This window comes from Notolepis coatsorum (genome assembly GCF_963971535.1).
Source record: "Notolepis coatsorum genome assembly, chromosome: 1".
Taxonomy (NCBI): Eukaryota; Metazoa; Chordata; class Actinopteri; order Aulopiformes; family Paralepididae; genus Notolepis; species Notolepis coatsorum.
The window spans coordinates 169,254,709-169,271,580 of NC_140165.1; the positions used below are offsets into that span (position 1 = coordinate 169,254,709).

General features: G+C 45.6%; 1 protein-coding gene across 2 annotated transcripts in view; it reads right to left on the bottom strand.

The window, feature by feature from the left end:
- Window positions 1-300: 300 nt before the first annotated feature.
- adam10a (ADAM metallopeptidase domain 10a) overlaps window positions 301-16,872 on the bottom strand; it is a 361,448-nt gene continuing 344,876 nt past the window's right edge. For both annotated transcript variants that reach the window (XM_084321679.1, XM_084321680.1), the window contains 2 exons: window positions 9,434-9,560; window positions 301-1,016 (listed from right to left, as the gene is read on the bottom strand). In XM_084321679.1, coding sequence (XP_084177805.1) covers window positions 901-1,016; window positions 9,434-9,560 — 243 coding nt within the window. In that variant the 3' untranslated portion in view covers window positions 301-900. The remainder of the gene's footprint in view (window positions 1,017-9,433; window positions 9,561-16,872) is intronic.

The window sequence follows — 16,872 nt, forward strand, 5'->3', positions numbered from 1 at the left end:
TACACAGCTTTCCCCCCCCTCTACATTCCATCACCACTCTGATGAGCAGAGTTCTGCATGGCAGCTGCTGTCTCTTCGCCCAATACGCTTTTGTTTTGTTTTTATTAATCCTGAGAGTGAATTGAAACAGTAAATAATCTTCATCAGACAGCAGAAAAATCTATTTTCATGTGATACACAGGAAGAAAAAAAAAACGATACTGCAAAAATCTGTACAATTGCACACAGAGAGGGACATGTATGCTTTAGAAAGGAAAGCTTCAGGGTTTTTTCGTCCCCCCCCCCACGTCCCCCCACGTTCGTTTCGATTTAAAACAATCTAATTACATTGGCAAAAAGAGTCTCTTCCAATAGAATGTCTCCCTTCCAGGCTTTTGATTGGCAGCGGAAAAAACAACAAACCATGTGACTTGCAGTCCTGTTATCATGCTCATGAGGGCAGCAGAGAGGAAGAACTAGAAAAGCCTAGCTAGATGGTGAGATGACACCTCTACCACTATGCAGCTCCTCTCTTTCTCTTTCTCTCTCTCTTTCGTGCATTCACTGTAAAAAAAGAAAATAAAAAAAGAAGAAGCTTTCAAAAAAAATAATATATATATACCACGTGACAGAAATTTAAATATTTTCTCCCCTCATTGAGAATATTATTTGTGTTTCTGTCAAAAGATGTATGGACCAGCGTTAATCTGGCTCCTGGAGCAGAGGTGCTGTAAAGGTTGTTAGGCCCTGGAAACTATGGGCTTTTTGTCCAGTGAAATAAGTTTTGTTGCCATTTTTTATTATTATAATATTTTTTTAAGAGTTTTGCAGTAGGTGGTGGTGGTGAATGTAACTCTTTGGAGTGAAGTGCTCCCATTGTAGGCACTAGGTAGGAACCAAGGCAAAGAGAGGACTGGAGACTCAGCGTCTCATCTGTCCCATCTGATAGTCTTCCCTGGGCTGGCGCTGGGGCTGGCGCTGGCGCTGGGGCTGGGCCTGCTGGTTGGCGTGCTGGGGTCTCCTCCGTTTCAAAGTACCTAGAGGGACACAGACATGTGAGCGGAGCTGGGGACCGACTATGAGCCTTAGAATAAGAATAAGATAAGCATCACATAAGCATGGGAGAGGGGGGGGGGGAGTACAGGTATGGGCAGGGTAATAGTAGAAAGACAATACATACATACATACATATAAATAAATAAATAAATAAATAAATAAATAAATAAATAAATAAATAAATAAATAAATAAATAAATAAATAAATAAATAAATAAATACATAAATAGACAATAAAATGAGATCTGAATATACAAATATGAGAAAAAAAACAATGTAGAATCCTAACAATGTTGTGAGAATGGAGGTTAGTCTTCAGAACGTCTCGTCTACAAGGTGTAAACGACGGGCAGTGATGCAAACAAAGGTCAAAGGTCTCTTGACGCAACCTACAGGACGCACAGCGGACGAGTGCACGAGATGCGCAGCCTCAGTCTGTTTTGACAGTAACCTCTTCATTCCTGTCCCACAGTGCAGAGTTCAATGTCAACATAATTTCTTGCCTGTAAGAACGTACTGAAAGCAGCAGAGCGAACGCGACACTGTTAGCCCTTTCACACCGCCAGGGCTCTGGTTCTAGCTCCAGCTCCGTACTGGAGTCTCTGAACCTTGGTGCTCTCTGGCCAACCAGCCCGCATTTACACCTATTTAAGCAGTACCAACGTTCCACCGTCTCCATCATCAACGGGGGCCTTTACTCAGGCGGAGGTAAATAATGCATGGAGAAAGGCTTAGCGAGCCTCAACGTGCAAGCGCACACAAAAGCACACACGCACTGTATACGTTTGAAATGAATCGTTCCAGCAAAGTAGGCTTCTATTATTCGAATTACTTGTTTTAATGGGTATCATAGTAGTAAGTCCTACTGTAGAACATGACATATTAGCATGACATCTGATTTATTAATGCCAATACTGGACTACAAGCGCAATTGGCACTTGACAAGTGTAAATGATGGATTAGTCAATCACAGTTAACGTCGGACCATTTAGCTGATTAGTGCGCTGCCTGTGGATCCTATGGTCCGATTGATTGATTGATTGATTGAAAGTCCCAGGTTCAAATCTCTCGGTTATAAATTACTATTCTTATTTATTTATTTTGTATCCACTTTTTCTCCTCTTTTTCTATTTTTCTCCCATCCCAATTACCCGCTGTGCCAATTCTCCCCTCCCCTGACTTGAACGTTGGTCGCATATGCCCCCCACTGGCCGGTTGTAGGGAGGATAGAAGCCTTGCATCACGTGTCCCCTCCGATACACGAGGAGGCAGCCTGTCACAACTTTTCACCTGCCAGCGCGGACTCTCATTGGCGAGGTGTAACGTGTGGGAGGCTCACACTACCCCCGCCATTTCCTGTCTCTGCTGTGCAGGTGTCCCCAACCGACCTGTAGGAGTCGCTGTCCACAATGTCCAGATTACCACCCATCGACTTCCACCCGCTAACTCTGCCCATTGAGTTAGTATGAGGCAACGCCGACAGCCGGAGTCGAACCCGGTGTCTCTTGCGATGGTGACGAGCGCAATGTCCGCTGCGCCACCCAGCCGCCCAAATTATTATTCTTATTTTAACGTTAATTCATTTATCCACTCTGGTTGGATGGTGTATTGTACTTGTGCTGTATAATGACAATACATTTTAATCGAATCTCATTTTGAAATCGCTACCTGTTGAGTGGATCAGCATGGTGCAATGCCACACCTCCGAAGCTGTTTTGCACATTCTGCCACTGTCGTGTCCATAGGCAGCGTAGCGATCTCAAAATGAGATTCGATTAAAATTAGGGATGCACCGAATATTCGGCCACCAAAAATTATCGGCCGAAAATGGTTAAAAAGGGCACTTTCGGTTGGCGGTTAGGTGGCCGAGCGGAGATTGCGTTCGTCACCAGCCCCGGAGCTGAGCTGGATTTGCCTGTTCGAATCCAGCTCACAGCTCCGGGGTTGTCACCAGCTTGGCTGGCCGTCTGCACTGATACAATTGGCTGTATCAGAGGGTGGGAGAAGCTGGCGGGGTGGGTCCGGGTCGTTGTAAACAGCGACTCCTACAGTTCGGTCGGGGCGCCTGCTAAGCGCGGATTGGACGTGAGGGGGATAGTGTGGTCCTCCCACACGCTACGCCCTCTCAATGAGAATCCGCGCTGCCAGGTGAAAAGAAGCGGTGATTGGCTGGACGTGTGTCGGAGGAAGCACGTGGTAGCCTCCACTCTCCCAGATGATCTGACTGTGGGGGGTAAGTGCGCAGCGACCAGGAAGGGACTGGGAATTGGCATACGACTAACATTGGGATGGGAGAAAATCGGAGGAAAATGGAGGGGGAAAAAGACCAAAAAAAAAAAACTGTGCGGCTAAACTAAAATCAGTACCACTCTCAAACAATGTAGTGAAAGACCGAATTGATAAGATGTCAAGTGATTGCGAGCAGCAGCTGTCAGAAAAGCTTAGAAAGGGTCCATTTGCCATACAACTTGATGAAACTACAGCTGTCGCAGACGAGGCTGTGCTCATCGTTTATGTGCAGTATATCGAAAATGAGGATCTGAAGCAGGACATTCTCATGTCAGTCAACCTTACTACCACCACTCGAGGTGAGGATATTTTTACTGCAGTGGATTTTTACTTCATTCAACATAAATGCAAACCGTTCACCATTAGGGCCTGATTTGAGAGGATGAATACAGGATTTGAATATTGGCCAACATTTTGAAATACATATGGTGCAAGATGAGATTTGTTGATTGAAGGCACAAGTCAAAGAAGCATAGTGGGTCTAATTATGATGCATATGCCTGTGTATAAGCAGTTTGTTATTAAAATGACAAAAAAAAGTATTAAAATGACAAAAAAAGCATTTTATGGTATTTTATTAGGAGGGGGGTCCAGGAATTTCATCAGAGATGTTTGGGGGTCCCTGGGGGAAAAAAGGTTGGGAACCCCTGGACTACGGGTATTGCACTACCACCCCTGCAGGGGACGGGGAGACACACACACACACACACACACACACACACACACACACACACACACACACACACACACACACACACACACACACACACACACACACACACACACACACACACACACACACACACACACACACACACACACACACACACACACACACACACACACACACACACACACACACACACACACACACACACACACACACACACACACACACAACATTCTGCACTCGCACACACACAAATGCACCATTGGTCACTTTAAACACACAAGAAAAGGACACTTTAAAGGAAGGAAAAAGGACACTTTAAGAAAATAACTTGTTGTGATTGTTGCATAGTATAGTTAGTAACAGCAAGTATAGCATTAGGGACATAGAAGAAAAACTGCACATTGTATAGGAGTGTACATAGGATCCAGTGCCTTTAAGCGGATTATTAACATGTCTATTTACCATGTCTATTCTAGTTATCTTATTATTATTACTACTATTACTATTGTTTTATTGCACAATCGTAGCAGGCATGGCCAACCGCATTTCACTGTATGCCCTGGTATGTATGTGATGAATAAACTCTTGAATCTTGAATCTTCAACCATCTTCTCTGGAGTTTCTGGATTACAGAAGGAACCCAGCCCCACTCAACCCCATCACCCTGTGTGACTCCACAGTGGACACTGTGGAGTCTTTCCGCTTCTTTGGAACAATTATCTCCCATGACCTCAAGTGGGAGCTGAACATCAGCTCCCTCATCAAGAAAGCACAGCAGAGGATGTACTTCCTGCGGCAGCTGAAAAAATTCAACCTGCCAAAGACGATGATGGTGCACTTTTACACAGCCATCATCGAGTCCAAGCCAAGGACAGCGGCAGGCTGCAGCGTGTCATTCACTCTGCTGAGAAGGTGATCGGCTGCAACCTGCCATCTCTCCAGGACCTGTACGCCTCTCCAGAACCCTGAAGCGTGCAGGTAAGATTGTGGCCGACCCCTTTAATTTAGTTTGTATCCCATTTAATATTATTCAACCTCTTATTTACAGTTGTACAGCCCTGGCCTATATTTTATTTTATTTCATAATTATATTATATTATATTGTGCTCAACTTAGTTCATATTTCATTTGATCTTAATCCACCTCTTTATTGTATTATCTGTCTGTTAATGTCTGTCCGCTAATGTCGCACTGAAAATGACCAAAGCTAATTCCTTGTATGTGAAAACTACTTGGCAAATAAAGACCTTTCTGACCTTCTGACCTTTATAATACAATGAAGGACCTGAATCTTGTTTCAGGACTGAATCTTCAAATCAAGACCGAACTGTCAGAGATCATCAGAAATAAGATGTGAATTCTAGTTCAGGTTTGAAACGGAGCTGAAGGTCAGCTGCTCTGGAGCCTCGTTCATTGGACAGAGGAAAACCGAAGAGGGCACAGACAAAGATGAAGAGGGATCACAGTGCAGAAGCAGCTTTAGCTGGTGAATGAGTGACTGAGTGAGTGTGGTAGGGCTATTAACCACAATTGACAATCTCACCAAGAGAGAGAATTTGAGCATCTTCAACAGAAGTGGAACGTTGTTTTCTTAAGTTTGTACAATATGACTGTGCTGTAACTGTGCAGAATATACAGTATACATATACTGCATAAAAAGTGTAAGCTGATGTATTTCTTTGATTTCTGTTTGTGATTTCTGCTGTTTGGTGTAAATATTTTAATTAAATAAAAACGACTAACCTTCTACTGTCTTTTACTATTACTGTCTTTTACTATTATGCAATTTCTTATTAACTAATCTACCTTGCCTATATTACTACATACTATGCTAATCTGTCTATACTACTATGCAGTCAAGACTGTAGCACTCAAGTTGACACTGTTTTGACAAACAATGTTCTGTTCCATTAGGGGCTCTGCTTGGCATCACTCTGCACTCTCTCGCGTATGTGCACGCGCACTGAATAAATTCCACAAATGTACCTTTAATACCAGTATTAGTCTGACCACACCCCTCATCAGCTTACCTTCATAAGCAGGTGTGTGGCACCGCCGGCCCATCCACGACCGGAGGAGACGGTAGGGAACGTCGTGTCCAGCAGACAGTAACCTACCGTCCCTCCGGGGCTCCTCGGGGTGGCAAGACTCGAGCGGCGCGAGGTGGCAGACGCCGCTGAGTGACTTTTCCCCTCTGTATCCCCTCTCTTTTACACCCTCCCCGGCCCCTCTATGATTTTGTGCCTTAGAACACTTTATAAATAAATAAAAAAGTTCCCCGATATAAGGGGGACTGTGTTTTGGCCGAACAAACTGTGTGTTTCTTCAACAATTCATATGGTGGGGTTGTGTATATATGAATCTGCCCTTTTACGTTGTGAGATGAGTCGTGTTGTGTTACGAGGTTAAGCAAGGTCTGCAACGTACACTCAGTAATAGGTTCTATTAGCTTGATGCTCCACATGCAGGTAGAAACTGGTGTTATTCCATTGCTTGAACTAAGTATGTGTCTCACAATGCTGTGTTGTTTAGTTGCAGTAATACTCGTACACGCACATTCCGCGGCCTAGCCGTTTACTCTCGGTCAGCGTTTTTTACTATGTACGACATAGTCAACGGGTGTAGGATTCACACACAGGCGACTTGTGTTTTGTTGTAAAATCCTGTTCACATTTTTGTGGGTAGCGGGCATTGTATTAGCTTATGCTATGCATTGCATTCTACCGGAGGTTTTCAAAATGGCTACGGTTGTTTTCTGTGTGTAGGGTATGAAGTGTGTTTTTCGTGAGGGGGTGTCGAATAAACCCCTCCTTTTCCCACTTGATTGGTTTAGGGGATTTTTGATCTCTTCTGCTGGGCCAGTCAGGGCCAAGCCGGTGGGACGTCTTGGCAGGGGGGGGGGGGAGAAGGTTATTCTGCCGACTCCTATTACAAGACAGGAGCCGGCAGGTTTCCCCGCCCGTTGTAGCGGTGTTGCTATGGCGACGCCTTCCATGAGTTGAGGTGTCTTAAAGGTGTCGAGTTAGGGCGTATGGCTCACAGTTCTGCTGCGCCCGATTTATGTGTAAACTTGAGTCGGTTGGTCACGTGACTCACAGTTGGCATATCTTTTTCATGACTATAAACTCATGTGGGAAGGTGTTTCTGGGAGGGTCTTACACTCTGATTAAAAAGAGTGACTGGATTAAAATCATGTGAAAACAGGTTTTTTACTCCCAGCTGTGCAGTTGGGTCATACGGGTGATGCTTTTTCTTTATTATTATAAAGAGTTGGATGTGTCTATATGGATTGGAAATGAGGGTCCCTGATGGAAACTAGACTAACGTCTTTCTCAGGTCTGCCTCCCCTTAACCAATTGTGTGTATTGCGCCGTACTGGGTTGTACCCTTTCTGCAATCTGTTGGGTAAAGTTTTTCATTCATTCATTCATGGAGTTGATTGCATCTCGCCCCTCTTGTCGTTCCCCTGGGCGTCTTGGGGATTCAATAAGATGGTCTAAACAGCCTATTGTTGATGTGGGTATGTCAAAACGCACACATAGTGCTAGCTCAGGATGTTCTGTTGGACATTAGCTGACTGGCGCGCCTTGATTGCTTGGGGTTAAAACAGCGTTTTTATGAAGCAATTGGGATGGGGGTTTTTTCCTCTTCCGACACCCTGTGTGGTTGTCGATGGGTTCCCGTTCATGTCAGGGGATGATAACGGAATGGATCTGAACATATGGGGAAGGGTCATGTATAATACATTGTATTCTGCACTGTCGTAATGGCTTACGGCCGTGCCAACCTGTACGCGCCCGATCTCGTCGGATCTCGGCCGCTATGCAGGTTGGTCTTGGTTGGTACTTGGTTGGGTGACCTCCTGGGAATACCGAGTGCGGGGTGCTGGGGCTGGTCTTCCATTTTTTACGCTCTTCTCTTACGCATGGCGAAGAGGGGCCTGTTGGGGTGGTTTTGGCCTCCTCGGGGGACCCTGTGCTCCCCGTATCACCGGGCCCGGTCCGGGGTAATGTTTCGTTGACCCGTAGGCCCGGGATGACCCTGTTGGAAACCGGAACGCGGGCTGCGGCAGTGCCGCAGGTGTGTTTTGGGGTTTCTTTCCTGAGGGGTTATGGGACCAACCATTGCATAGGGTAACGCCTGGGTGGTTGGTTCTCTGGTGTGTTGCTGCAGTGTCAACTCCCGGGTTCACCGGTTGAGGGTGCCCCTGCACGTTCATGACGTCTGCCGATCGTGTCAGCCTTCTCTGTGGAGGCTTGGTTATGCGACAACGCCAGCATACGCCCCTTCCGCCGGGGCGGCTGTGTTCAGCTGTTCTTTCTGGCGCCTGTCTCGTCCGCACTCTCCAGGCTAGGGTTAACAGCCTGTTGCCTGGTCTTTTTTCCCGGTGCACTGCCTGCTTCCGTTGGTTAACTCTTGTGTGTTACGGCCATGCTGTCTGCCTGTTGCAGGGCCAGTGTGCCAGGCGGTGTACTGTTGGGGAGGACAGGGCCCGCTCGGCTGAGGGGCCTTTGTCCGAATACGCTGGCGATGTGGGGGGCGGGGTCTCTAAGTGCCCACCTGGTGGGGTCTTGATGCTGGCATCATGGACTTCTCCGGGCCCCCATTCCAGGGAGTCCAGTCCTTTTGGTGGGTCTGGGTCTTCCTTTGCGCTCCGCTGCTACGTTGTTTCCCTCCGTTCGTTCCCGGGTGGCATGCGGGTTGTGCGTGGGTGTAGTCGTGGGGTCAAGCCACGGTCTGCTCACCCTGTGCGTTGAGTTGCTTGAGTGCCTCTTCGCACGGTCGGGTCCGTCGCCCTCTCGGTAAACCTCTAATAGGGAGGGTGCCCTCCATTAGGGGGGGGTCGGGGGGGCTCGGCCCTCCCTGTTCTGTTGGTTGTGGGGGGCCTTCAGCGGGGTGTATTTGTCGGCCAGTGGCTCCGCTTGGCCTCCCTTTGTGCAGAGTGATGCCAAGCAGAGCCCCTAATGGAACAGAACGTTAGGTTATGACTATAACCAAGTTCTGTTAATTAGGGGTGACGCTTGGCATCCGACGGCCTCTGCAGCCCTTGACCTCACCTTGTGGTGAAAGCTTGGGAAGGAGGAGAGCAGGTGACCACACACCTGCTTATGAAGGTAAGCTGATGAGGGGTGTGGTCAGACTAATACTGGTATTAAAGGTACATTTGTGGAATTTATTCAGTGCGCGTGCACGTACGCGAGAGAGTGCAGAGTGATGCCAAGCGTCACCCCTAATTAACAGAACTTGGTTATAGTCATAACCTAACGTTACTTACTGTAGCAGCCAGAGATGTACCCTTCCTGCTGATTTGTTGTACAGAACGCTTTGGATAAAAGCGTTCAGCTAAATGACTAAATGTAAATGTAAATAAATCTGACTGTAAAGCATGTTGAGTCGCTTTCACATGAAAGGTTGTCTATGAATGAGATGTGATACCTGGCAGAGGCTTGGGCGGGGGCAGCTTGGGGTTGCTGCTGGGAGTGTGGACACTGCAGATCTTGATGAAGCCGGCCATTAGCATGATGAGCGCAATGCCCATCAACAGGACCGCCCACCAGTGAGCCTGGAAGACACACAAGTATATTATAGCATGTAGGAATCAATGTGCTGTTTCGACTTCATCTGCAGAGAAACAACAGGGCATCAACAAGTTAAATTGAAGACTTTTTAAGACCTTTTTAATACCACTTAGAGCCACATTTAATACCAATTTCATGACCATACTAGCACATAGCGACACTGAACTGACGGTTGCACTTGCACGCCAATTTAAATTCTTCGCCAGATACACCAAGCTCCCGGTAGCTCCACAAACAACAATTTGAATACAAAAACATTTAATATTATTTCATGCCCCACCCCCAAAATGTAATACCTGTGCAAATGATATGTAAGCTTTTTTAATACCTTTTAAATTGAGTATTATGAATTTAATACGTTTGAACCTCTTAACTCATTCATGGCCAATCACGTAATATTACATGTTTGCTCGCCAACCGTTGGGCGCCAAAAACATAATATTAAGTTTTTAGATAGTTTTTCCTTTTTTTTCTCGATTTTAATATTCTATGCCGTCTCACGGACCTCTATGTTACCGTTGAAAGCCATACTGAGACCCCGAGAGTGCAATAGTGGTTCATCCGAGCACATTGGAACGCGTCCAGGACACTCGATGCATGTGTTGTGCCAGTTCATGTTGGGGACTACTTAGAAGAGTAGCCAGAGAGCCATGGACCCTAGGAAAGAGCTCCAGAAAGACTTGGAGGCAGCAGGTACAACTGTGACAGAAAGGACCATAGGCAATGCACTCCACCGCCATGGCCTCTGTGCATGCTCAGCCCGCAAGACTCCACTACTGAAAAAAAGACATGTTGAAGCTTGTTTAAAGTTTGCCTAACAACATTTGGACAAGCCAGTGAATTACTGGGAGCATGTACTCTGGTCAGATGAGACCAAAATGTTACTTTCTGGTTGTCACACAACACACCATGTTTGGAGGAGAAATGGCAGTGCACATTACCTGAATAACACTATATACCAACAGTGAAGTTTGGAGGTGGAAGTATCATGGTGTGGGGCTGCTTCTCCTCTCCTGGTACTGGCAGACTTCATATCATTGAAGGAACAATGAATGGAGCCATGTACAGAGAGATTCTTGAGATGAACCTGCTGCCATCCACCAGGATGCTGAGGATGACACGTGGGTGGACCTTCCACCATGACAACAATCCAAAGCATACAGCAAAGGAAACTTGCAGTTGATTTCAGAGAAAGAAAATCAACTTGTTGGAATGGCCCAGTCAATCACCTGACTTAAACCCAATTGAACATTTGTGGAAGCATCTGAAGATCCAGATTCACAAGAGGCCCCTCCGCAATCTTCAAGATTGAAAGACAATCTGTAGAGGAATGGGCCAAAATCACACCTGAATACTGCTAGTTACATCATACAGAACGCATCCTTGAAGCTGTCATTACAAACAAAGGCTTCTCCACTAAGTATTGAATTAATTTCAGTTAGTGTGTTCAATACTTTTTTCCTATGTCATTCCACTTTATTACACAACTTTATTTATGTATGGACTTTAATGTTTCGATTTTTTGTCTGGATTCCCTGAGTTAATACCAAAGTCTGGTGAAAATTTCATTTGAATGGCCATATTGGAAATATATTTATACGGGACAAAATGCTGATGTGTTCAATACTTATTTCCCCCATTGTATAGCGCCCAGAGACATTTGAGTGTAACACAGGGTCTGGAACAGGGTTTACTGCACTCTCGATACTGCCACCTGGCAGGATCTGGCCGGTACTCAGGGATTAAAGCAAAAAAAAAATCTCCTGACTGAATTTTTTTTCAGGCAAAGTCATATTCTTATTTTAACCTCCACTGTATTTTTCTTTTTCTTTAATAGCGTTAGTTTTAAGGGAGCCTACTTGTAGAGCCTACTGTCCTGACTGTGACTATAGACCCTACTGTTGTGGTTGTCGCGCCAGGCTGCTTGTATCCTTTGTCATGACAAACCAATAAAAAATCACGAATTAACCGGTGGCTACAACAACACACAGTAACTACATGCATCATTGTTTACAATGAACGGTGGGGCTAATCGAAAGGACTGGACACGGACAAGTTAAACTAACCTAAAGTTAGTTGTTCACCAACAATCTACAGACACAAACAAACACAGAACCGGACTGTTATATTAAATTAATTGATTGCTGTTAGTGTGTCCGTGTCCAGTCCTTTCGATTAGCCCCACCGTTCATTGTAAACAATGATGCATGTAGTTACTGTGTGCAGGGCCGCCTCAGGGGGTGTGCGAGCAGTGCGGTCGCACAGGGCCTCGCAAAAAAAAAAAAAAATTATTTTTAAAAATAAATAAATGGCGAGGCCCCCCTTCCCGCGAGGCCCTTTTTCATCACAGACCTAAAATCTAGTTTTGCTTATATGCTTATATATTTCACATTAGACACGTTTGTAGAATGTGTCTGACTTGTTCCTGGCTCTGCGGCTCTGCAGCAGACATACTCACTATTGGAGCTCTGGGGCTCTGCAGCAGACATACTATTGGTTTCAACGAAGGGAGGGGTTACATGTGTACAGTCGGCCGGCGTGCGTCAGCTGCGTTTGACTATTTCGTGCGTGCAGCATTGGAGGTTATGCTTATGCCAGCCAAGACGAAGAGGACGGTCGTTCGGCAGATGGACTGAAGATGAAAGTTGTTGCATGTTAGACAGTTCAGTCAGGCTAGCCATGTCGGCTTAGCTAAAGGCAGGGACAGCTAGTTAGCTTTAGCTACGTTATAATATCGAGTGCTAACGTGTGGTTCAGTCGGGATAGCCATGTCGGCTAGTAGCTAGCTTAGCTAAAGGCTAACTAGCGTTAGCTAACCTAGAGAGAGTGCGTGCAGCATTGTTATGCCAAGATGAAGAGGACGGTTGTTCGGCAGATGAACTTCGTCAACTCCACGCGGTTGTCTCCATCCTCTTGGACGTTTGGTGAGTTTTTAATGCACTCTATTCTATTCCCGCCGTGGATATATCTCTCTCTTATTATTTTTTATTGAGCCAAACGGGCCGGCTAGCTGTTGTAGCTAATGTTATATTGAGCCAAGCGGGCCGGCTAGCTAACGTAGCTAACGTTATATTGAGCCAAACGGGCCGGCTAGCTGTTGTAGCTAATGTTATATTGAGCCAAGCGGGCCGGCTAGCTAACGTTATATTGAGCCAAACGGGCCGGCTAGCTGTTGTAGCTAATGTTATATTGAGCCAAAGCGGGCCGGCTAGCTAACGTAGCTAACGTTATATTGAGCCAAACGGGCCGGCTAGCTGTTGTAGCTAACGGTGTGTACCTGGTGTCAGTACCTGGCTACTCTATTTGCAGTTAGCCTATTTAGCTGATGTCGGCCGTTGGCTCCTTGCTACTTTGTTTTCTCTGGTATAGACCCTCTTCTCTTTGGATTTAAGTGTTGCTCTTTGTCCTTTTGGATCTATGTATATTCATGTTGCCTTTGTGAAGTTATCTTTTCCTTCTGTTTTGTTCTTCCATTAAAAGTTGAATATCCTTTAGGGGCTCATCTTAGCTGTCTTGCTTATCTCTCTCATACATGCTCTCTCTCTAACACACACACACAGACATGCTCTCTCTCTCTAACACACAAACACACATGCTCTCTCTCTCTCTTTCTAACACACACAGACATGCTCTATATCTCTCTCTAACACACAAAATGACATGCTCTCTCTCTCTATATTTCTCTATCTTTCTAACACACATATACATGCTCTCTCTCTAACACACACACAAACAGACATGCTCTCTCTCTCTCTCTCTCTTTCTAACACACACAGACATGCTCTATCTATCTCTCTCTCTTCAATTCAAATGGGCTTTATTTCACATTCTTGTATTTCTCCCAGTAGGTATGGGAGTTTTGAGTTATTGTCCATGTTTTCAAAGTCTCTTTGGGTGTTTGCAATTTGTGGGAAGTATATGTCTTGGTATAGTGGGCAGGTTGTTAAGAAGTGGAGCTCGGTTTCCACCTCATCTTGTGTGCAGTGGGTCTGTCTTCGCTTGGGAGCCAGGTCTGCCTATGGCGGCCTTTCTCGATGGCTAGGCTGTGCTCGCTGAGTCTGTACCTAGTCAAGGATCTTCTTAGTATTGGGTCAGTCACAGTGCTCAGGTATTCTGCCACTGTGTACTCTCTGTTTAGGGCCAAATAGCATTTCAATTTGCTCTGGTTTTGGGTTGTTTCTTTCCAATGTGTCTCTCTCTCTCTCTCTCTCTCTCTCTCTCTCTGGCCTTGCTCTGGTGGAGGGTCAGGGGCATTGCCGGGTCTGTGCAGCGATAACACTGTATATTGACTGTAGAACGGGAGCTCTCTCTCGCTCTCTCTCTTGCTATATGTTGACTGTATCATGCCCAGCCTCGGGCAGCGCTATTATTTAAGAATATGTTGACTGTATGAAAAAAAAGAAAAAAATCTCGCACAGGGCCTCGCATTTCTCCCAGGCGGCCCTGACTGTGTGTTGTTGTAGCCACCGGTTAATTCGCGATTTTTTATTGGTTTGTCATGACAAATTACATAATTACCAATTACATAATCCAACATATGTGTAAAGAAACAACATATTCCAGTTAACGGTATATTTTTTTAATGATTCGTTACAGCGAAATCAATACTTCAATTTGTATAAATTGTGTTAGGCGGAGCTTAGTATTCCTCATGCGCATGCGCGCGCTCGGCCAATCAGAGCAACGCGGAAGGGCTTGTTGCTTGCCGAAAGGATGCAAGCCGCCAGGCTCTGTGCTGGAGAGCGCGAATGCAATTAAGGCTTGTGGCTAGCTTCTGATTGATGGCGTGCTAGCACCCTTTTCCCATTACTGCCACACTGTAATTTCCTGTGGCATACGTTGCAAAAACACACACCTGGCTTTTTTAGTTTTTTGCACCATGAACTAAAAGGCTTGTTATCATACAAACAAGGGACTAAACACGTTTCGCAATTATGCCACAACAATGGGGAACGCCCTACAGCCGTAAAAAAATTTGAATCCTATTCCCTACCCACATTCAAAACCGCTCTCAAAGAGCACCTACGGGAGGCTGCAATTCGAAACTGGCCACCGTAAATGTCCAACCCCCCCCCCCCCCCCAATGGACAGTCTCCTCCCCACTGTATTATTTTTTATCCACTTGCTCGCATGTGCCCCCCACTGGTCGGTCGTAGGGAGGGTTGAAGAATCTATCGCATGTCCCCTCCGATACATGCAGAGTCAGCCAGCCACTTCTTTTCACCTGCCAGCGCAGACTCTCATTGGCGAGGTGTAACGTGTGGGAGGCTCACACTACCCTCGACATCTCCTGTCCTTGCTGTGTAGGCGCCCTGACCGACCTGTAGGAGTCGCTGTTTACAACAACCAGATTACCACCCATCGACTCCCCTCCCGCTGACTCTGCCAATTGAGTCAGTATGACGGCCGGCCCGAGCCGGAGGCAATGCTGACAGCCGGATTCGATACCGGTGTCTCACGTGTTGGTGACGAGCGCTTAGACCGCTGCGCCACCCAGCCGCCCGTCCCCACCGTATGTATATATTTTGTACCACCCACCCACCCCCTCCTAATGTACAGTCTTCTCCCCATCATATGTATATATTTTCTGTTAGGATCTCTGGGTAACAGTACTGTATATTTGCATATCGTATATGTGACAAATGTAAAAGTACTATATACCTGTATCTGTATGTCATGTATGTTGTGTATGTCATAAATGTCACTATGAATTGAAAATGGGGGACCCTGATGTAAACAAGACGAAAGTCTTTCTCTGGTCTGCATCCCCTTAACAATTGTGTGTATTGAGCCGTACTGTATTGTACCCATTCTGCAATCTGTTAATAAAGTTTTCATTCATTCATTCAAGTTTCCACGCTCATATGGGCTCCGATGAGTATCAGAGGTAGATCAACGTGTGAGAAATACGTTTTGTTTGGGTTTTGTCCGCTAAAGTGGGCCTAATGCAGGATTTGTGCACATGTGTTTTCTGACATAGCCGAATGATGTGAATGCGTTTCTGCTACTGGATCTACCAGATCCGGAGAGATACACCTGTGTGATGTTGGTACGGAGTTAAGCTAATAAAGGATACTCACAACCACAGCAGAGGACTCACATATTTGTACTGTGAAGTAACACGACAATGACAAATGTGTTGTTTCTGTTTTTCTTTTTGACATAGTTGAGGCACACGGAACAAGTTAACAACTCACCACTACAGCCCCCAGTAGCCTAGCCAGTCTCTTGAAACACAGCTATCTTCAAACGTCCACTCCTCTCGAAACTTTATTTTGTTAGGTGGTCCCGCTCATCCTTTTCGTCTGAGAAAACCGTGGTGGGTTTTCTTTTTAGCGGCCGGCTTACTCCTTCCATTTAACGTTATTAAGCTAACGTTAGCTAATCGGTATAGCAGGTGGGCGTAACGTTACAGTGCAAGCAAGTGGTGGATGTGACGTCGGTAAACAAGGAGAGATTGACGTGCGAGGAGATTGGGGCTGCAAAAAAGGCAACTGTCGTAAGACCAAAACACACCACAGTTTTAATTATTTTACATGACTATTTTGTTACCCGCCATGTGGCGGACAGACCTCTCATTGTCACTCGCCAAACCTAAAACCTGCCCGCCATTGGCGCTTGGCGGGTGCTTATGTTGTTCCCAGTCTACAAATCATATTATATCAGGTAGCCAATTGACGAAAAATCCGTCACGACTCCGAATCAAATTGACGGAAATCTGTCTCAAGACGGAGCGCTTTAATCCCTGCCGGTACTGCACCCTCGGTCCCAGTATGCCTTTTAATGGCAACATACAGGTCCGTGACATTGAATAGAATATTAAAATCGGAAAAAAGTTAAACGGACCAAATAACGTATATATATGTGGTTGGTGTTCAACGGTTGTCGGCCAATCACGCATATAAACGTTGTTGGTGGGGAGTGAGTTAAGAATCAGGCAAAAACGGGGCCATTTTAGTTTGAGTTTTTGACAACTTTTTTGCAAAGCTTAGCTTTATACTTTATACTTATAGCACATGCATGAGTCTGGTCTCTTTTGAAAGGTAACATTCTGTAGTTGCTATGTCAATAAAGAAAAATCACTTTGAATGCTAATGTATTAGAGAAAAAGAGGTTTGAACACACTGAAGTAAAAGTTGTGTGTACTCACATTTCTGTTTAGTGGTTGCCAGATGCCTGTTTTTAAGTTCCGCCATAGAGGTAGGAGCTGGAAAACACTGCAGTTCCATAGCCTGAAGTCTTATGTAGTACAGGTCAAAATTTAATAAAAATCCCACGAAAAATCTGTGTTTGAGA